At 44.8% G+C, this 23,612-nt stretch overlaps 1 protein-coding gene across 3 annotated transcripts in view; it reads right to left on the reverse strand.

Moving 5' to 3' along the window:
• The window catches only part of LPP (LIM domain containing preferred translocation partner in lipoma), a 274,991-nt gene that overhangs the window by 139,978 nt on the left and 111,401 nt on the right, over window positions 1-23,612 (reverse strand). For all 3 annotated transcript variants that reach the window (XM_085513626.1, XM_015871614.3, XM_085513625.1), the window contains one exon: window positions 11,721-11,843. In XM_085513626.1, the coding sequence (XP_085369752.1) occupies window positions 11,721-11,843 (123 nt within the window). The remainder of the gene's footprint in view (window positions 1-11,720; window positions 11,844-23,612) is intronic.

Here is a 23,612-nt window from a genome sequence, read left to right on the forward strand (position 1 = left end):
TAAGCTAGTCAAGCAGATAACAGATTGAAAATGGAGAGTGGCAACCTGGTAAATATTTCCAAGGCAAACAGATACCTGCTTTGCTATTGGCTGTGTCAGCTTAGCTGTACAGAAAAGTCAACTAGCAGTACTAACTTTCAAAGTTGTGCTCAACATAAGCCTTTGAGAATTTATCCCAGTCCACCCAGTGAGAGAGAGCATAGAGAAGAAAACCTCAGTGGTCCAGACACAAATACTACAGATCACCACAAGCAGTACAGCATTATCTATGCATCCTCATTGCACCAGGTACAAGCACTCACCCACACGCTCAGCAGACGGGCAAAGACATGGGTTTATCCCTCTTTAACAGGAGGAGTGCAGCTCAAAGACACAAGATGGCTCAGCTGAGGTTAAACAAAAGTGTGTGACGGATCTGGGAGTATTGGGGACATGTCTACAATGCGGGTCAGAGGGAAACTCACCTCCTCCTCAAGGTCAAGGCGAGACTACGCTAAAAGGAAATCCAGGTTAGGGACAGATGCTTCAGGCTATTTCTGTTCGCCTCTTTTTCAACATAGCCTTACTATCTTTAGTAAGCTTGGAGGCAACAATTAGAAAAGCTGATGCCAAACATCCCAGCCTGGTCTTTCTCAGGGACAAATCCCAAATTCCTACCCGTCAGAGCTCTGGCTGCCCAACAGAAAGTCCTGCAGAACACAGCAAGGAAACCCCCCTTCAGGGTTCAAGCTGCTGTTTTACAACAGCAGACATTCTCAGTCTACAACATTATCTCTTCCATCTTTCCCCATTGCTTGAAATTAAAATAAACATGGACCAGGGCCTAGGATTTTATCTGTCACATATTGCTATCATTAAACACACTTGAAATGAGTGGGTTTAGTTCAAATAAAACTGTCTCTTCCCTCTCCCTTCCTCAGCTCAACAAACATAAAATAGGAAACTGCACTCTAATACATTCAGAAGCAGTACACGTTACATCACGAGTAGATGATCCATCTGGCAGGCTGACACAGTAATAAGTTTACTTAATTGTCAGGTCAGGCGTATTACAGATCCAGGCTGTCAGTCCTTTTATTACAGCTTTGTACTGGGGAATTTAAACCTTCTTCTACTCAGTATATCTATCTGAGGCATAGGAAGCGAAGATGTGCACATAGCACAAACATGCATGCACACACATATAGGAAGTGGCACTCCGAATGAGGAGATTAAGTAAAGAAGTGCTGAAGTGAAATAGCTCATAGCAGCTATATGTGTTTTAGGCTGGAATAATAACCCAAAGAAAGCAATGAGATATTTACATTTAATTTACTTGAAACTGGACTGGGGAAAGCACTGATTATATGGGATAATCCAGCACTGGCTCAGAAGTGAGAGAGCCAGGGATCCTCAGATGTTCCCTTCATTTATACTTTCTGAGCCATCAGCCTGTTATTCTGTTTTTGGCTCCCTGCAGTTCCTCCCAAGCAGACAGTCTACTGAGATTGTCCATATGTCCTCCGGAGATATCGCCGAGTGCGCTCAGCATATGATCAAACTCATCAAATGCCTTTAAAAACATACACAAAACAAGCCAAACCTTCCTCCTTCTTTGCCTCTGTATCTTACTTCATCTCCTCTTCATTAACAAGCTCAAATCCGAAATGACTATTTACAGGAAGACTTTCAAGTTTTCTAAAGTACAATTTTCAGGAAAGATGCCAAATATAAATTGTATTCTCTAGACCTGCACGCATTTGTGATTTTACATGAGCATGCACACATATGTTCAATATAGAAACAGCAGGTGTTCTCTAAAGTTTTATTGCTGTTAGTTAGAAATGACCACATTACTCAACAGTGTTGAAGCCAAGTCTTGTCAAAGGCAAGGCGTGCCAAAAAGTGCCTCATGACTTCAAGTGTTCTGCAGCACTGCTTTGGGGTGCTGGTTCTTCCATACAACTCTAAAAGCTGACTGTGGTCCACCATTACCATTAGGAAGCACTGAATGTTGCATCCTTGGTGTGAGAGTTCTGCAGCTTTCCATGCTAAGCAGAGTGCTGCCTTGAGCACAGTAGTCATTCTGTCACTGGGGCCTCATAAAACATTGTGACCTTCATGACCACCTTGTTCTGCAGCCAGGCCCCCTGTCTTGGACATTAGCCTCCGCTGTGGACTCCAGTCAAAATGTTTCCAGAAAAAAGATTAAAGAGAGTTCAAGATGACATTTGTACTATCTTCCAGCTCAAAGAATCCCGGCTGAGCAACAGTGGCCCATCCATCACATTTTAAGGCTATGAACGGTCTTAGCTGTATGACTATCTCATTTAATGCGCAGTTGGTCTTTCTGCAAGCCAGCACAGTAATCGACCCCTACATCTTCTTTTACCTCTTGATAACCGTGACTTGAAAGGATGCATGTGCATCCTGGTTTTCTGCCAGATGGAAACTGAGCTGCTCCTCCCACCTTTCTTGAATTCTCCCTGGATCACTAATTATAGTTTTAGAACAGGGAATCAAAGCTGTCTGAGCCCCCAGGAAGGCTGGAGTGATAGCTGGTAGGCAAGGTGGCAGCTCTTCATGGCTTGGAGTTTCTTGGGACAGCAATGAGCTCTCATTGACCTCTTACACATCACTCTGAAGGGGACAACACATGCAGCCTGTCATCAATCTGAAGATAAACACCAGTGCTATTTATGACAGAACAGCAGAATTGCTGACCTGGGCTGTGATAGCAACCATGAGACTACCACAACAATCCTGTCTGCCTTTACATGTGTTATGCAATAAAAACTGCACAGCTGCCCTTGCAGACTTAAAACACTTTCTTTGGGCAGAGAGCAATCATTCTGACTGAAAACATTGGCAAAAATATTTACAATAACTGAATCAAAATCTCATTTTTTTTCTGGATAGGTCAGTTGTTGGTGGGTTTTGGTTTTTTTTCTTGGGGTTTTGTTGTTGTTTCTTTGCTTTTAAATCTCTAGAAGAAGACAGTACTAATCATTGGACCAACATGTTACTGATTTCCTATCAAAATGGCAGAGAGCGCTCGCTGTCAGCTGTGAAGCAGCATGTTAAGCTTATCTTGCTGCAATATATTTTTCCATTTCATCCTTTTATACTCTCATAGAAGCCTCCTATTCACTATTGAAACACCATATGGTGATAATATATGCTAACACAGGCAAAGTGACACAGTCCACAAGCCTGTTATTGAGCAAAAGTTGACAACATAAGGCTGAGAAAACTGTAAGTGCTTCCAAGCCACAGTATGTACGTCATCTAATTGCATTTTACTGTGATGCAAAGAAGTCTGACTCAAGGAAGGAACTTCCTTACAATGAAACTGTAACAGCCTGGACTAATTTACAGTTATTTGAAGAGCAATAGGAAGAGTCTATCAATTCATAACTTTCAGATATGGGCTGGGTTTGGGTTGTTTGTATTATTTTGGGGGGACTAGGCAGATTTAATATACAGGAAGGGACGATGCATCTCGGCACCACTGTCATCTCTCAAAAGGTTCCTGACAGGAAGGCACTGGGCAATCAAGAAGAGAATATAGACACAGCCCCTTAATCTGTCCACAGATACATCTGCCTCTTCCTCTCACGGTTAAGTTTTGAACCAGAAATACCTTGCAACAATCCTGAGAGCTTTTCAGGCGATAAACATACCACATTTGTTTATGCAATGGTAGCATAGGGTCTAATGTAGAACCTGCATGGCCAATCTCTCTTTTCTGTAGGGTGCAACCTTACAAGCACTCACATCAGAAAGAGCAAAGTCCCAGGCGATGCATTGCTATGCAGGTGCTCATTCGAGCTGCTTTGCTGTTCCCTTGACTCTGAGCTATTTCCTTTTCCTCACTGGGAGGGAAACACAGCTGGTTCCTAGCGTGTGCAGAAGAGAAATAGTCAACACAAAAGGAACAGAAACCATCAAGAGAGGAGCAAAGGAAGCCTCATTTCCTATGGACTTGTGCCTTGAATCTTGAGCAGGCACTGATCCTTCCTGTACTCCTTCCTCACCTCTCCTGACCGCCCCTCCTGCTTCCCTTCTCCTCCTAGAATTAGCCTAAACACTTATCTGTGTTCATCAGCCAAACAATCTGCCTTTGGAGATCCTGGTTACAGCACAGCCTGGAAGAGCAAAAGTTCAGATTGTGACAAGGGCCTGGAGCTCACTGTGCCTGCATGGGACCAGCCCAGGGGCCATGGTGAGGACACCAAGTTAAATCCATATGCCAGGAAGAGTCAATGAGCAGACATTAGTGGGTGCTGGGTGGGAAGAATTAATTAACAGTGCTTTCATTTCCTAATTATAGAATCAGAGAATTATTAAGGTTAGAAAAGACCACTGGAATCGACAAGTCCAACCAGCAGCCCATCCCCACCGTGCCTACTGACCACATCCCTCAGTGCCACATCTCCACGGCTCTGGAACACCTCCAGGGATGGTGACTCCACCATCTCCCTGGGCAGCCTGTGCCACTGCATCACCACTCTTTCTGAAAATAAATTTTTCCTAGTATCCGAACTGAAACGTGCCAGCTATTTCCCTGCAATGCAGAAGAGTGGATGCCACACACGTAGAAGAATAACTAAATAGTGCCACGGGACTAAGTTTGACTACATTCAATTTCTTCCAGCCTTACACAGGTGGGGAAAACAGCTTCCCAGTTCTCAAATGCTGATGGGATAAGTGGTGCTACAGGTCCAAAAGGAGTGGTGGTGCATTGTCACAGGCTGCCCAGGGAGGTGGTGGAGTCACCATTCAAAAACTGTGGAGATATGGCACAAGGGACATAGTGAGCATGGTGGGGATGAGTTGGCCATTGGAGTAGATGATCTTAGTGGTCTTTTCCAAACTCAGTGACTATGATTCTATTAATCCATCTGTATGCACTACAAGAGGAGGGTGAGTGACAGGGTGCCTGTAGTCTGCCCTCAGCTCCTCTGATGATCCATGCACAAAGCAAGATGTCTCACCTACCTCACCCATGAAAGAGCAACAACACTTTTATTTCACTGGTGGTAAAACTGATACCAGTGATGAACTGAGATGCAACAGCCCATGCAAGGATGCCAGCAGCCCACATCTCAGTGCCACACCACTCTGTGCCCCAGGGGTGGTAACACTTTGTTGGGCACGTGGACAGCTCGCAAAGTGCAGTGGGTCCCTTTGAGATGAGTGCCAAATGCACCAGGTGCCAAAAAACTGAGGATGGGGAAATGATGACAGGCTTCCTGAGCTGACGGTGCACTGCAGCCTGGTCCCATTGTGGGGAAAAAGACAGAAAACAGAATCTAACAATAGGCAGAAGGCCTTGAACGGCTTTAGAAAGTAAGAGCCCAGCTCTCACCAACTCAGAGCAAAACAATCATGAATGCAGAAGGAAAAAAAAGACCAAATTATGAGGTACTATTTGCTTTTTTATCACTGTTCCCAAAGTAAATGTTTGCCTTTATCCACACACAAATTTGAGATGCCTGCACAGATTTTAAAGTTCAATATATCCAATACCAGTCATCAGCTAAGGCTGGAGCCAAGCACGTAGGCAGAAAACCCAAATGGATACCAGAAAAAAAATGGAAAGGGGAAAGGGAAAAGAAAGATTTTTGTGAACTTGGTTATGCACCAAAATGAAAGGAAAGCTGGCATAGCGGTGTTTTATTTTCACTGATGATAGTGCTACAGAAAGAAATAATACCCTGTGAAGGTCACTCTTATCCTGTTCATCTGTGACGAGCTGATAATCTGGGATCTCAGAAAATTTTCTTTAAAAATCTTCCCAGACATGCTCTTAGCAAAAGGATTATGGTTTAATACGTACCAGCAGATGCAACTGATTCCAGCATCTGCTAATCAGAGCATCAGCCTGCTGCACGCGCCGGCTGAGCTGCAGAGCACATGAAGGGTCCTCTCCTTGTGCTGATAGCCAAACCCAGCATGCTGAGATCATCTGCTGGCTGTATCTCTCTGCTCATATGCATGTGGCCCAACGTCTGTGCCTTGTGTGCGCTCCTCTGACAGACGTGTCCTGCCAGCAGCAGTGCTCCTGGAAAGCTATCACCTTGGGACCATCACAGCCAATGCTGCTGCTCTGTCCTTGGGAATGGGAGCTGCAGGAAGGAGGTTTCCTGGATGTGGAGGCTTTCCTTCTTGACCACTGATAGAGCCCACGGAGCTGGCTCCAGAGGGGATGCTTCCTTTCCTCCTCCTGTAACCTACATGGATTTTATGCACAGTACAAAGCCACCAGTGGGAGCACTCAGTTTCAGCCCACATAACATTGAAAAAGTCTTGGCAACTTTCTGAATACCTGAAGCAGCCAAATCTCACCAAGCCCTGTAACTCAGGAACCGCCAACTCTTTCTGTCACCCAAATGCTACAGGAAGGGACAATTAACTCAGAACCTACCAAATTAACCTCCATCTGCTTGAACCCTTACATTTTCTTTCTTAAAAGAAAGAAAATCATAGAACCATTTGTGTTGGAAGGGACACTCAAAGGCCATCTGGTCCAACTCTCTACACTGAACAGGGACAACTACAGATCCATCAGGTGCTCAGAGCCCCACATTGGGTATCTCCAAGGATGGGGCACCCTGGGCAACCAGTGCCTCACCACCCTCACTGTAAAAAACATCTTCCTTATGTCCAATCTAAACCTCTTCTCTTTTAGTTAGAAACCATTTCCTTTTGTCCTATCAAATTGCCCCCAACAACTGTAATAGTAGTAAACATCATGCAGACCATGCCTGCAAAATCCTTTTGGTGCGTAACAAACCAGGCTGACAGTTAACAGAACAAGGAAATCAGACTCTGAGCTTGCACTCGTGAATGTGCAGGAGCTGTCTTGAAGCTGTAGCAGTCTGCCTTTTACAGAGCCCATATGCCAATCCCACAGCCCACACCAAGAGAAACCATAGGGCTTTCTCTCTCTGATGCTGAGGAATACTCTGCTCCATGCTGCCTGGGAAGCTTCATTCATAGCTGGAGATACAGCTCCACACAAACAAAAATAAAAGCTGTGCATTCCCCGACTGGATAAAAATGAAGCATTAGGAATGCATATGAAAGAGTGCTCCTTAGGAGTGTTCAGTACGCAGCATTTTGCTTTGTTTCGTGGTTTCCGATCCTCTCCCATCACTCTGCAAGAAAATAAGCCCACTGCCTTCTCACTGTTTTTGCAGTCCCCAACTGGTTGTTGAAAGGAGTGATGGAATAACATCCAGCGCTGTCAAATGCTTAAATCCCTTTCAAATTCCAGTCGTTAGATGACATTATTTCCCAGTATGTTTGGAACTTAATGAAAATGTATCACTGATTTTTAATTTTATTTTATTTACTTTTTTATTGTTCTGCAGCTCACACTGAGAATTAGTTTCTTTTCCTTCAAACTACTGCTTGCCTAGGCTGGCAGCATGGGATAGTAGATGTATCTAGTCCTGGGGGCAATGGTACAGAGGCAGGGGGACAGACACGAATCCTCAGTCATCTCACCTAACTCTGCCATCATTGCCCCCATCCATTAGTTGAGAAAAATTATTTCTCTTCTTTATGACTCGTCCAAGAACATCATCTAAAGGACTTCAACCCAGACCAAGGTTTCATTTTGCTAGATACCAACCCACGGGGGCAGGAAGCAAATCACATGCAAGTAGTCGCCAAGCTCTGCACACAGAGGAGATTCTGAGAGGAAGGAAAGCAGAAATGCTCCATCTGTGGTCATTTTGCACAGTGGTGATAGGTGGGAGTGGAATGCATCTCCTGAGTCCCTCTGGATGCAGCTGCCTCCAAGAGCTGCATACAAGTAGATTTGATTTTGATCATCAAAGCATTCTCTTTCCCTTAGTTGAATGCTCTGTAAGTTTTGGTGACCCGCTATTTGCTTTTTTTAAGAGCAGGCTCATTACCACTGGACCAGGGACATCTCATTGCCTGGCACACCTCTCACAAAGTCCTATTTTGCCAAGCAATCTGCAGGAAATTCAGGATAAAAACCAAGACTTTCAGAAGGTAGGTGTCTGATTCCAAACAAAGCAATCAGCATTCAATACATAATTCACAGCAGGGACAAAAAATCCTGAGCTTTCATATGCTGCTATTTCCAGTATTTCATTTTCACAGCCTCTGCTGGAAGCTTTCTCTCCGGAGTCACAAAGTTTTCTTGTTTAAAATAAATAAATAAATAAATAGATGCAAACATTGATTTTATGGGCTGAAATTTGGCAGGTTTTTTCTTTTTTTTTTTTTTTTCCTTCTTGCTCAAGGCTTTGCTGCACTCATCTCCTAAGCTGGATTTTAAACAGAACAGTTTAAAAACATCCCTTTAAGTTGGGAGAAAATACCTTTCAGCAGAGGAGTTGGATGACCACAGCATCCACACAGCAGCCAGGCTGGGGTTCACCAATTTAGGATCAGCACCTATTCCATTCCATGGAACTTAGGCTCCTCCGTGCCTTCCCTACACAACCTCCTTTTACTGTTGCAAGTTGCAGTGGGTTCTCTGCCTCTAAACTTTCCAATGGGCTACTGCAATTTAAAGGTGTGATATGTAAACAGAAAATACATCACAGCTACACAAGAGGATCTCTGTACTTTATACATCACGCTAACAGTTCTGAATTTTACCAAACAGGAGGAAAATATTAATTAGATTTTGTCATAACGCAACTGCAGTTCTTCCAACAATACCTATGTCAGGCTGATTTAGACTCCTCCAATTCAACCACGACATCAGGAGACTGGTAATGAGCACACAGTCACCTCCTAAGCTCAGGTGTTATTTGGTCCTTTCTAAAATAGAGCTCCAGCTGGACTGATGAAACACGGTGTCTCCCAGCAGCTCCCAGGACAGAAACCATCCCCAGGCACTGCTGTGCTGCAGCCAGAGATAACAACTCAGCGTTCCCATTTTCTGCTGTTTTTTGATATGTGCAATTTGGAAAGGAAAATAAACAACAACAACAAAAACCCAACAAAACAGCATTTTAATCAATTTTGGCTGCTCCTGTGACTCAGCCAGAGAAACTCTCAGTGATGGCCTCAGCCTGAGGCAATGTCTTGGGGCCATGTCTGGGATTGGCCATAGCCCCATGCTGTTCAAAAGGTAATTTGGACTTTCCAAACCTATGAGGAGGGTACAAATCCCTCTGCTCCAGGGGCACCTCCCATTGCACTGTGTCTCACTGCAATCCAGAACACGTACCGAGGATCAGAAGAGCTTCTCTCTTTGAATTTATGCCAACAAAGACAGGCTGTGTTGGGCAAGCCACTCAAATCCTGCTATCACTCCCACTCCAGCACAAGAGGACAATTTTATAGTTTAGTTTACATTGCTTTAAAACTATTTTGAAGATCAAAGGAGAAGAAAAGAAAGAAACCTAACAATAAAATTCCTCTTGTTCCATAAGAGGAGCATCCCCCAAGGGCAAGGTATACCTATAAAATTATTATAATGCTTTAACTGCATAAGCACAACTAGAAACATCTCCGAAACAAGTTGTGACTCTATCTTCCTCCGTGCAGCCATTATCCTGATAAATTTGGGAAGGTCAACTGAGGTGTAATCCAATAAACGCGCTGATGTTCTGACTAAGTACCTCACAATTTGCAGCCTAATCTATTATCCGACTATAAGACCATCAAATGACTCACCAGTTTTAATACTTAGTACAGATCAAACAAAGAAAAATATCAAAGCTTTACCTTTTAATTCTGCCCTTCAAGGACTCGTCTGAGTACTTTTTAATTACAGTAAATGACACATTCAACTCGGGCATTTTCTATTTGTAGGAGCTATAGTTGGGAGTTGCTGTAACTGTACTTTCCATGGGACGTTGCCACGTTAACCAATAAATGCCAGAGAGTCTCATAAACCCAACGCAAAACTTTGGCAGTCGGTCCTAGAGATGAAATTCTGCCCTTTTGCCCACCGCGTCACACAGAGGTACTGTAACACACTGGCACCATGCTGGGTGGAGGACAGGTCTCCAGATCCTTAAGCAGAACCTCAAGCAAAAAGCCACAGGAACAAACATGTGCAACTGGCAGCACGTGTTGGCGGGCTTGGAAAGTCAGATCCAGCCCCAAAGTCAGGCTGTGCCTTCCGAGGTGCAGTAACTCTAATTATGCTGCAGAACGTTACATTTGAACTCTGTGAATATATATATTTTTTAATAGGATGGGTACAAAATAAAAACGGGGAAACAATCTGTTCACACAATGCCAGATCCCAAAGAAAAGAGTATCAGGAAGCAGTCAGCAGTACTGGCAGCTCACAAAACTGCAGACGCTTGGAGAAGTGGTTACACGAGCTGCATGTCTCTACTAAGGCGCTGTGGCTGACTGCAGGCACTGCCAAGGAAAATGGGTGAGTGCCAATCTCTTCCAGTTAACTCTCTCACAGGGTTTCGATGCTGTAAAGTATTTCCCAGTATCAATGTGCATTTGTATCCGTTTGGCCCATACAAAGAAAATGAGAGCAGATTATTCAGCATGGTGCCTGAGCACATCGCTGTTAAGATTTATCTCACCCATTGCAAAAACAAAAAAATACACTGGGAACAGGACCAAGTGGTATCTGGGTTGTGCTGCTGCTCTCTTTGACTGACTGACCCAAATCAGACTGTTTGTACGGATATATCTATTAGTGTATGCAGCAATCATGTAGATGCAGTTGGAATGAAGGAAGAGTTTATTGGGCAGATCCTGCAGAAGGCTGCAGACACGTTGGATGGGCTTGTGCCAATCTTATCCAACTCCACTGTTGATGACCTTAAAGTTAAATAAGCTCTGGTCACTATTTTAGTTCAGTTCAAAAGAACCATTTCTGAATTACGCAAAACAAATGCAAAAGTGAAAAGAATTGTAAGAGTGAAGGGATGGCCTGTATGGATTGTGGGTGCGCATTGCGTCACTTGACTCTCTCTTTGAACAGAATCAAAGGGTTTTAGTCAGAGCTGACACCAGTAAGGCAAATATAGCTGCACAGATGCCTGCAGACACACGTACATATAAGAAATGAGACCAGTCATGGGAACGGGACATGAAGGAGCTGCACAAATGGGCACAAACATGTCTGAGGAGATTATAAAGATCACATGAATTGCTCTTATTTAAGTTCCACTGGGGTTTCACCACTTTCCCTGATAAAGACACAACATGTTACCAGAACACAAGTTGTTCCACTCAGGTACTACCTGAGGTAACTAGGCACAGTGGATTATATGGGAATAGCAACCCACTTTGCGGGGCTACAGCCGCCCTGAGCTGTGTCATCACCAGCGATCACACCACAAAAAGAAACCAACTTGAGATGCAGGTACCTGGATCATTCTGACAGTGTAACAGATAACAGTTAACAGAATAGGGAAAAAAAATGTGTAAAAGTATTTGTGAACTGAGCAGATTTTAATTCACAGGCTATTGTTGACAGAAAGTTGGGGCAAAGGAAATGTCTTTTTCTTTGTAAACTTTCTGCTAACGATCTCCACGGCCAGTGTAACAATTGGGATCAGAGGCCCCTTGCTAAGAGGTACTGCAGCTTCTGAGCTGGTGCCCCTTCGGAGCGGCTGCGCCCTTCTTCCCATTGACAGCCACATCTGGATGCTATCAAGACACACTGGCATGCCTGCTAGCACCAAATACCAGGCGGTTAGCAAATTGACTCCAGCAGTTGGTTCTGGCCACCTTCCCACTCTGGGTTTACGCAACATGCCACCAACCTGTTGGATCCGTGGTTTGTACGGAGAGCTGCTCTCTAGATCGGCCAGGATGCTGGTCAGGGAGTCGATCTCTGCATCCAGACTGGAGCGCCTCTCCTCAAGTGTCTTCCCACCAGGCTTCACCTTAAAGAAGAAAGAAGAGTTCCAGTTACTCAGACATGGTTTCTTACTGTCCTCAAAGGGAGCGGACACCACGCCCCTCAGGTTGCAGGGACAAACGTGCAGGGATGAGCAGAGAGGCTCCATCTCACAAAGATTTAGGCTGCTTTTGGGCTTTTCTTCATGCGTTTCCCACAGTGGTCCCATTGTGTTGACTTGATGGATTATGCAACATGGTAAGCACAAAGGTAGCGGAGCTGCAAGCTGAGACCAGCATCCAGCAATATGCACACTTATTATTATTTTGAATCAGTTCATGGTAGCTGTACCTGTCTGATTCAACACTTCTGTACAATTTCCATCACTCCCTTGAGGAGTGAGAAAGTTCAATTTATTTCTAGCAGACTCAAAGTGAAGGGCACGATTTGAAATGAGGAGATACAAAGCAATACAATGAAGGTCCTTGGGAAAAGGGTTATTATTCAGGGACATCCATGTGCTACCAGAGCAGGCACCAACCTATACCCAGCACCCTTTTCAATCGAGTTCACCTTGCTTTCTTTCTGCATTTAAATTGGCCTCTCCCCACTTCCATCAGAATGGAGAGAGACATGAATTTTCACCACCATCAGCCGCCTTTGGAAGCAAAGAACCAAAAGCTCGCGGCTCAGTGCGGCAGGAGATTAAGTGGTCCCCATGGACCACAGCAAAGTTCAAGGAAGCCAGCAAAGGATCCCCATCAAATGTGATGCCAGGAGCTTACCCACCTAAGCTACGTTTAGGGCAGGCACAGAAGCAGAAGTTCTTGAGCCAAGTGAAATAATACACATTTAAAGTCTTCTCTGAACCTGAGTCATAGTCAGTGTTTGTCTTCTGTCCTTTCCCATCTGAGTTATCTGCAAACTCCCCACGCAGAGGCTCTCCATGTACATGCAGCTACAGAGCTCAGTGCAGCTTAACTATTACCATAATAAAAATACAAAAGAATTATATAACATCTCACCTAATTTCAGCTGTAATGCTGGTACAGACCATACCAGCACTTCCCCACAGACAATCTAGCTCTGTTTGCCTTCATTCTCACTGAGTTACTTTTAATTTTCCAAGCCCCAAATTTTCCTTTCCCTTTGGCTCGCTGTCTGCTCCAGATAGGTTTTATTTAAATTTCATTTAAGGAGCACTAGATCATTACCTGTTTTACAGAACTCCCCAGTCATCAATCCAACACGAAAGCAGCAACCTGGTCAGAGAGACAGCCTATGCAAAGCAGGGAGGCTCTGAGCTGCCAAGCTTATACGTGCTAAGGCATTCATTAGTTCCTAATGATTATTAAATCTTATTGGATTACAATAAATTTGGCTTGACTGACATGAAAATGGAATCTCCAATGTGCTTTATGCAAGAACACATAATTTAAAAAGCTCAAAGTCAGGTTAGAAACTACTTACAAACTCAATTTTTCTTACTTCTTTTTATTATGGAGCCAATCAAAGTTTTTCCATCCAAACTATTGTTCAGAAAATAATTACTTTAGGCAGGAATTGCCCCCAGATCATTACTCAAGGCTAGCTGTAGGTATCTGCGTTTTTAAACCTGAAAAAGTCTAATTTACTTTCCATTACTAGCACACTTCATGGCTCCTGCTTGGTTTTCTTCCATCCTCCAATTGCTGGCCTACAATCACTGCAGGGCAGCCACAGGCTTCCTAGACTCAAAACATGAGACTGCTCCACTCCAGAGAATTTTTAAGCTAAGTGGCCAAAAGCCAGTCTGGAAAGGGAGGAGATGTGAAGGGCACCCAAGGCCCCAACATCTGCAGAGATAAATCATGGAGCAAGTCAGTGGCAGAACCAGCAGTACAAGTGGGGCTCAGGAAGGGGCTGCTTGGTGCCTGGCTGTGGGATGGCACTGACCCTGGAGAGGAGAGATGGCAGCAGATTAGAAGATCAGCCGATTTCACTTCTGCTTCTTAGCATTTCTGTGCCATATTATTCCCAGGTTCTCATCCCCCAGAACAATTATGCAATAACTGACGAGCAAAGACCGCCGAGCAAGTTGTAAGGTTGTAAAAGTTAAATGTCCTCAGGAAACCTAGAAAAATAAAATTAAAAAAAAACAACAAACAAACCAAACACAAACTGGAAATATCTCCATTGGTTTCGGGCTTTGCAAAAGATTTATTTATTCCATTAAAATACAATAAATGTGGACGAAGAGCTCAGTTCTCCAAATGCAGAACTCTGTGCGACAGTGCCAATGAAAAATGCTGCTGATGTGTGTGAGGGTTGATGGGGATGGGACTGGATCTCAAGTACCTCTGAGAAACAGCAGTGCTCACACAGACAGGTTTCTCCTTGTTCTCCATTCTCCAGCTCCAGGAATCTTGCATATTTCTCCCCACCGCGCTCCAGTTTGCATCGAGGGATTTATTGCAGGAGGAGAATTTGCGACAGCAAAGCTTCAGTAAGAGAGGGTTAACTCATTTCTGTTCTCATGCTCTTTGTCATGACGTGGCTATAAAAGTTTTATGATATTGCTCTGGAACAGAACCCCAGCGCCAGGTCCCACGGCACAACAGGTCGGCGCAGACAGGGCTCAGCTCCGAGGAACTGCGCCGGGTGAGCAAACGACTTTGCAAATACGAACGCTTGGAACCAGAAAGAACCACCCCAGCTATTTCTGTCGGATTTACTGCATCTCTGCAGTCACTTGTGCACGCTCCCTTTCAGCCAGCAGTATATGGAAAAACGGCTTTAAAAAGGGAAAAGGATGCTATCTTTGGCCCGGCCAACGTGAGTTCAACAGAAAGCAAACATAAACCAACCCAATCCAACAAATTACTCACGCCAGGGACTATCCACTCACGTGCATTTCTGCAGCGCCTACACTCCCACCCCCTGGCTCAGTCCCTGCTGCGAGGCAGAAGAGAGAAAAACAGCACTGCCTGCCTTGTTGGCCGCCCCTGAACTCCTGGTGTGCAGCTCAGAGCAGCTGTGAGGGTAATCCACTCCTGCGCCCTGTCAACCCACGCCGTTCCAATGAAAACTGGCTCTCATTTCCCTAATCCTACTGCGCAGCACCAGGCAATGCCACACGTCCCCTCGCCATCCCAAGGGAAGCTCTGTGCACAGCGCATAGTGCAGAGGGCACATAGGGCCTCAAAGTTGAGCTTGCTGTGCTAAAAAAGGCCACTGGACTACTTGTCGAGCAGGAAGATATGAAAAGCACAATGATTTCCCCAGGGGCACCTTTTCCTACAACCTAGATCACCTGCTCTTATTACACTTTGCAAGTTACGGCAGGGATGCACGGGCATTGCTGTTTGTCCACGTTGGCTCCTCACAATAGGGTCAGGGAGAAGGATCTGGCTCCCAGATGTCCCTCCAAGCTCCTGCCCCCAATTCCTCTCCCTACCCAGATCCAACCTCTCCGTTGTGCTCCGTTTCTCTGTTTCTCCTCGCCTTGTTTGCTGCCATGCAGTGCTGCAGCCTGGAACAGACATCTTTGTGATGAGAGACATGTGTGGGTTAGGGTTAGACCAGGGCTAGGGCACCAGGGCTCAATACAGTGCTGTTACGCACCACAGAGATACAACTCCCTCCCACCCGCTGGCTTGGCTCGAGGCTTGTCCAAAGCAGTCTGAGTTGAGCCCATTTCATTGGTGTTGGAGAATTCAAGCTGCCCTTGCTTGGAAGTGAGATGCCCTACAGGTATAGATGTATGTTTGGGTGATGGGATGGAGCCAAACTGTCTGAGAAACACTGTGGAATCTGGCACTGGCAAAACTTTACTCTGCTTTCCCCTCTTTCCACCCCTGCAGCTGTCTGCCACACTCTGCAGGCTGTGGGAATCCATGCTGAAGAAAGAGCAAAGGAAAGGGCTCTCCAGACAAGGAGCCAGCAGCTCTCCTGGCCCCAGGCTGTGGGCTTAGACAGAGCTGCAGACAGGGAAAGGAGGATGGGGATCCTATTTTCTATTTTAGCCAAGGGCAAGTGGGAGAAAAGAGAGGAAAGATGTTCAGTTTTGATGGCAAACTGTACCTACAGGAAGAGGCTGTGAGAAATTTTAACCAGGAAGAAGAAGTGATTCAGTCTTGACACACTTCAGACTGCTATTTGTGCGTTGTTTTCTTTTACCCTCTCTTTGCACTTTCTCCAACAATACCACTGCCAGAGGCAAGATCCTCTTCCAACACATGCCCTTGCTTCCCCATCCCTTTCACCACACAGTTTCCCAGCCTTCCTTCCAAGGTCACAGGAGCCATATAAAGCACAAAAAGCCACTGCAGTGGCAAAACGATGCATCCTCAAGGGCATCCATCACGAAAATGAGGCACCCAGACCACGAGCTGCTGTGTCTGTTCTCTCCTCAGCCTAAAGACAAGTGCAAACATTTTGTTTCAAATTCCCTGATGTAAATGAAAGCAGTTGGAAGAGGCTGCCCTACCAAGCACGCACATGGTGACAAGAGCTGACTGCAACATTCCGGGCCAGGAGGGTCTAAGATGTTTGACTGATACAAAATCACTGTTCCAAGAACCAAGGAGGGGCTGGAAAAGTAGTCGTGCCCTTTAAAAACAGACAGATTGAGTCTTTTGAAACAAATCCGAAATGATGGAAGATTTCAGCAGATGTGACCGCAGTGATTTCACCAGACGTGATTGTATCAAGGATCTAATAGAAAAGAACTTCCCTGCTGTTCCATCAGGCTGAAGCCAGGCCTGAAATATCCTTTTTAGTCTTTTGATGACATCAAGAATAAAAGCCAAAGGGAAGTTGGGTTTGATTTATTTTTTCCCATGCTCTTTCTTTTTTAAGGCACGGAGTGGTTTTACCTGGTTTGTGTTGCTGGATGCTAACTGCACCAAAGGAAAACACAAGTTTGAAGTGGGCTGTTCAAAGGCTTCGCTCAGTGTCTCTCTGATGCAAATGTCATTTAACCCAGCCAAGTTCCTACAGTTCTGGCCACTTTTGAAGATCCTCCTGTAAATGGAGCTGCCTGCAACAGGGTTTAAATGAGGGGGTGTGGGAGCCACGCACTGTGCAGCAGGAGCCCACCTTGCTGCCCCAGCAGCTTTCAGCCAATGTGCCAAATGCTTTCCATCAGTTGCTCCTGGAGGTGTTGAAGAAAAAGGCAGATGTGGCACTAAGAGACACAGTTAGAGAGAATGGTGGTGGTGGTGGGGGGGGTTTGGCAGTTGGACTAGATGATTTTAGATGCCTTTCCAATCTTACTGATTTCACGAGTCTATCACCAGTAAATAGCTCTGGGTACCATCAGGATTAATTAACTTGTCTCTAAAGCAACAAGGTGTTACAAAGAACAGCAAGGCTTCCAGCTGGGGCGAATGAACAAGCAGAGGTTACTTGCTGGCATTGCCAGGAGACATCTTGCAAAATCTTAAAAACCAATTTATTACCCCAGTGTTGTACAGAAGGCTTACAAGAAAGATAAATAATGATTAAAAAAAGAAAGAAAGATAACAGAAGAAGAAAGCAAGAAACGAGAAGGTATCAGTTTCAAAACAACACAAATTAGGTGTTTCATCACTGAATGTGCTGCTGAGCTGTGGAGCTACTTCTGATGCATGACACTGTGGTTGCTCTGAGTTTACACAGGTTTCAAAGGAAACTGAAGAAACATGTGAAAGAAAACTATGAAGATGCTTCAAAGATGAATAACTAAATAAATGATACTCTCTGCTCCTCCTTTTAAATCTTTGTCTGGCCTATTGACACTCGCTGATCTGATTTGGCTCTGCACATTTACACCTCCAGTAAGCCTCCACTGTTCTCCATGTATGCCACTTGTCACCCTGCAGTCACTCCTTCTGTTGGTGGGTACATGTCAGTCTCTGCAAATTATCAATTGGTCATTGCCTTAGTGCAGGGCTTGGACCAACACCTGTAAACCCACGTCTTCCCTCCTGGGAGCTGAGATGACAGAAAATACAGTCAGTTGCACTCAGCCTCCTGGGACCCATATAAGAAGGAGAGGAAAGACTTCATTCCCATTATGAATCTGTATTGCAATGATGTTTTATATTTCCCCAGAGGATGGTCTGATAGGCAATGCTCACATATCAGAGAAAACATCCCTGTCCCAAGGAGTCTGTTGTCAGCTGGATACCAGGGCAACCAGGTAGAGGGAGCACCCGGCAGGGAGAGGAACTTAAACCAGCTTCTTCTGGCCACCAGATGAACATTAATCCACTGGGCCAAAGCATCTCCTTAACGGCTGTTTCATTCTCTATGTTTACTGTTCCAGCCCTGACAAAACAAGCCAGAAGATGACAAATCACCACCCAAGCCATCAAATCTTCACCTTCAATTTCACTGCACGATCACCCTGACTACATCACATCCAAATGCCGGATCCAGTTGCCACCATGGGCATTCAAACCTGCAAAAGGCCTTTTGGGGCTTTCAACCTCTGGCTTTTGCTCATGGAAGAAAGTCCTGAAGTTTTCAACATAGGCTAAACGTGGCTTTCAAGACCGCGGCACTAGTAAAAACCAGCAAAACAGCACATGTTCTTTTGTCAACAGGAGGATATTCACACTGTGGGCTGTCTAGAACACACAAGGAAGAGGCACATGAAAGCAACAGGATGGGTTTGATAAAGAAGTGTGGGGATGGATGGAGAGGAGGAGTCCCACCATCCGACATCTGCCAGCAGCAGAGCCGACAGCCCCCATAGTTTACTTAACATGTCTGATCAAAAGTCTTGGGAGGCTTGTCTGTGCTAAGTGCTACCAGATGCTAAATCAGCAGCAAGATGAGAAGTGTATTAATAAACTAAGGAGGCACATAAAGTTATTTGAAAGCTGAATGAGGAAGATGGGGAGAGAAGGGGGAGAATAAAACCAGTTTATTTTTCCATTAAGGCAATTTAATATTCTCCGAGTGGAGTTACAATCACTCGTCCTTGGGAATTAAATTGAATTAGTGAAACTCTCTTGTTCGTCTGCAGAATATATGATATAATGTGGAATATATCAACTTTTTCTTTATGCCTTCTGCAGGACAGCACTACTTCTCTGCTCGCAGGGCAATAAGAGTTGGCCATGAAACCCCTTTGACTCAGCATGACTTTCAGTGACTGTAACCAACTTTACAGCAGCAGGGAATATATACTTTTCCCTTTAACTAATACAGTCACATTAGGACTCGTTATTGATAATTATGGTGACTTAAAAGTTTCCCATTTCTTTGCCCACTCTCCCGCCAACTTAAAATCTGCTCCAATATCATCACAAATTAATGTCTAATTAGCCATCAAGCAGAGCTGATGTTCCCCACAGAGTATCACTGCTTCCAGAACAACTGAGTGCTGAGGAGATATTGGATATTTCACCATCTGCCTGCAATGGGAACCATAACCAATTACCCAATACAAAGTTTAATCGATTATAGAAATCAAATAGCTCGTTAGGTGTCTGCTGCAGTAAAGGAAGGCCTTTCTACTCACTCCTACTCTGTGGTAGTTACGTTCTTGGAAGATCCAATGGCAATGGCCATGAGTAGAGAATCCCTTTATCTCCTCATCCTGGCCAAGCCATAATCTTCCTCTTTCCTTTTCTGGCATAAGAGAAGAGGGAAGAGGAGAATGTCTCCAAGCGCACAGGACGTGTCTGACAAGCCATGAATTACGCACGCCTACACACACACATCTGGTGTCCAAGGCTCTGCCAGAGGAAGCCTAGCAGCCACAAGAGGAGGTGAGGATGCTCTCTTGCCACGTTCCCCTGGAGCAGAGCAGCTTTTACACTCCAATTTGTTTCCTTCTCATGAGTATTGTACCAGCTCCTAAGCTCTTCTCCAAAACTTTTAAGTGAACTGCATTGTCAAACAAGAATGGGTTGAAGACACTGAAAGGCAAGAAAAGGGACACGTATTTTTGACAAGATTTATCTCAGATGCTTTTCCATCAAAAGCTATCCAAATGGAATCCACATGTGGAAGATCCACCTCTAAGAGTCAGTTTTACAAGTCCCATGGCTGAAATAATGTGCCCAGAGATGTGCCAGGGAGCTTACCCTCTAAAGGGAGTTGTACGCAGTAGAGAGAAAAGCCCAGCTCCAGCTCCCTCCTTCCCAGTGCTGTGCACTATCAGAGCAAGAGATGCGCAGAGCTGACAACTGGCTATTTCTCTTCTTTCAACACTTTTGTTGAGTCTGACACTGAAATATTGTGTCCAGGTTGGGAGGAAGTGTTTTAAAAACTCGAGAGACTCCCCAGAAAAGCAGAAACAGCTGACGACAAGACACGTACAGAGCTCGCTGGGTTTCACTTATAAAGGAGACTGAGCAGCTCAATAGCTTTACCTAGGCAGCCTCCCAGAATGAAAACATCAGATACTGCAGGACTGTCCAATCCAGCAAAATAGGAAAACATGCCACAACCAGCAAGCTGAAGCCAGACAGATTCTGTTTACAAATAACAGAAATATTCACTTATGCCTAATAGCACAGGTAATTAAACTGACAGGACAAGAGGAAGTGGTTTCAAACTAAAAGAGGGGAGATTTAGATTGGCTATAAGAAGCAGGGTGATGAGGTGCTGCCCAGAGAGATGGAGGATGCCCCATACCTGGAGACACCCAAGGTCAGGCTGGATGGGGCTCTGAGCACCTGATGGAGCTGTAGGTGTCCCTATTCAGTGCAGTGAGTTGGGACAGATAACCTTTAAAGGTCTCTTCCAACTCAAATAATTCTATGATGATTCTAAATGCTAGAACTAACTGTCAAGATTTCTCCCTCTCCTGATGTCAACGGGTGCCTTTGGTCCCTCTGGATAATGGGGTGAAGCAGCCTATGGCCCTGCCTGGCCCCAGATCTGTGGAGATGAAAGCAAAGGCACTGCAGAGTTCCCAAATATCTGCTGAAATCACTTTGTGTTTGTACCACTTTAACTGGAAATTAAATTTACATGAACAAACTGTATCCCACACAAATCAGTATATTGTGACAGCTCAATGAAGAGCTTTTAAAAAGGGACACGTCTCAGGCAATTTTAATCAAAAAAGATAGGTTTTGTTAAAGCTACCAATTTCAGAAAATTAAGGTTGACTAAAACTGTTTTTAAAAACTCCTTTTGGAATTTAATCACATGTTGGAAACCCATATGCAGCTGCTAGTGTCACCTGCAAGAAGACTGTATAAAACATAAGCTTTTGCTTAATTTTACACACATGCTCAAGTTCTATCAACTTTAATGAAGTTTGAGCACACAGTCAAGCCTCTCTCTCTGAATCTGAGAATGCATTCCTGAATGCAGGCTGTGAAGCTATTATAAAATCACCGCTAAAAATAAAATGAATAAAATAAAATTGGCCATTTAGTTTTCTCAGTCTGAATCAGCTCCGAGCACAGAAGTTAAAGATTTAACATATTTTGGAATTTGTTTGCTTGTTTTGCTGTAACAGGAAGGGGTACGTGCCAAAATGTTTGCAAGGATTTGAGAATCTCCCATAGAGCCTGGCAAGGTGTCAGGAAAATGGATGTACAGAATTACATGAAAGTGGATGGCTCAGGTTTGGCTTTCTGAGAACAGATCAAGTTAGAAATCTACTGTATGTCCAAGCTGAGAAAAGCCTGGACTGAGCCTTGGTACACGCATTTGGGGCAGCCTCGGATAAGCACAAGAACCTGAGGTGAAAAAACAGTATCTGAGTGGCACAAAATCTGCCCCAAGACCACCTTGAAACCATGCAAGGAGAATTCCCAGCCTGCAGATCCTTCCTAATGAGCCCTAAGGTTTGTCTCAATGCTGCCCATTGGCAGACAAATGACTAGAAGTTATTGGTTGTCATTAGGAACTCATGCCTGGAAGCAGCTGTGCGTCAGAAATCGTGATGTCCCCAGTACATATTAGGCCACAGGACAGTATCTTTTTGCTCGGTCTAGCAGTTGGCAACCCTGCCCACAGCAAGGGGGTTGGAGCTAGATGACCTTTGAGGTCCCTTCCAATGCAAACCATTCTATGACTCTATGAACTCTACTGCTCCTTGGAGCAAATACAGCCACAGAAGCCAAATGGGATTTATTTCAGCACAGGAAATATATCCTGAGCCTAAATTTCCATAGAAGTCTCACCCAGCATCAGCACCTACTGAATGCTGCCCCAGGCGGGCAGCCCTTTCATCAGCCCTGGGAAGTGCTGACTCCAAACATCTGCACGGCTCTCAGCAGTGACATCTGTGGGGAAAACACAGAGAGGTTCTGCAGAGCTGAACGGGGTGAATCTGCAGAGCCAGGTGTGGGGAGAGCAAGTCAGGAATGAGCAGAGTATCAGAGCTGAGGATGAAGGCCAGACCTGGGATGTGACGAGACAGGAGGCTGTTTCCATGGCAAAACTGAGATGCGGAAACAACAAGATGGAGAGGGACAGAGCTGTGGATTAGCACTGCTGAACAGGAGATGCTTCTGCAGTACCTCTGACAGTGCTGTCGCTGGCTGGCTTGAGCAATGCTTGGAGCTGCTACAGCTTTCCCAAACATTCCTACTTTACTTCTCATACAACTGAAAACAAAGCCCTAAAAACATGATGTGATGTTTTCCAGATGCTCTTTCTTACCTGTTTTTTGCCCATTAAAGCTAATCAACATCCTGCATTTTCATCAGCTAATCAGAATGGAAAATTACAACTGTGAGGAATGGTCCTGCAAAGGTGGAATGTAATAGCAACAAACATTCAAAGCCATGCCTGCCTCTCTGTCCTGGAACAAATTCCTTCAGCTCTGGCTGCAACAACACTTTCTGCTGCTATTTCTACCACCTCTCCACTTGCTGCACACTGCTTGCAGAGACAACAACCCTTCCTGACACCAAAACCACCTGCCATGGCAGGCAAAGCTTTGGTGTTTTTATGTAATGGAAACAAAATAATACAGAAGAAAACATGCATTTGAGCCACTTCCATTCTTGGAGATTTGATACTCTCACACCTTCCCTATACCCACAATGCTAAAGACAGACATAGATCTAAAACAGGGTGAAACTGGTGCTATTCTTTAAATTATCCAGAAAGGAGAAGAATGTAAAAGCCTTCAATACTGATCACGTTAGCTCCTACTCTGCTTATCTCTCAGCTCATTTGCTATGATGGGAGAATTCCCACTTTTTCACTACCTGTTTTCCATGTGTTTAAATAACTCTACCTTGGATGCAGTGATGGTTTTGCTCCCTATTGTTTGTTGCAGACTGAGAGGACCAAATTACCACTTTGTTCTGCATGCTCTCCGTGCCTCCCACTTTACTCACATTCTGTTGTCCATGAGAGGATGACCCAGGTCACAGATTAACCTCTGTACAATGATTCTGCAGTTCCACGATCTCCGAACCCCACAATCAGCAATCCCTCGACCTGTTTCCCATTACAACCTTTTAGATGGGCCCGTGCCCTTATTTACATGTGCTCCGTATTAGCTGCTGCTTTCTTCTGCTCCCACACCTCATCACCCGCCGTATGGCACATGACCAAAAGCCACTTCTGTTCCTTCTCTGAAAGCATCTCACAGCCCCAGCACAGCTCTGCTCCTGAGTGTGCAGCAGCACGGGTCCTGGCACAGCCAGCCCTCTGCTACTACATGAAACAATACCAGAACAAATACATTAAATAACGCAATAATAACCATGATGAAAATAATGAGACCGGTTAACTGTTTGGATCCTTGCTTCCTTTGTAGTCCTTGCCGAGAGGTTTAGCTATTAAAGGCTGTTTTGCACTATAACATTGCCAAGATATTAATAGCCAGGCAGAAAGATGAATGGCAGGCTCACGCTGCACAATT

This window comes from Coturnix japonica, chromosome 12 (genome assembly GCF_054131305.1).
Source record: "Coturnix japonica strain WE chromosome 12, WE-NBRP24, whole genome shotgun sequence".
Classification (NCBI taxonomy): domain Eukaryota; kingdom Metazoa; phylum Chordata; class Aves; order Galliformes; family Phasianidae; genus Coturnix; species Coturnix japonica.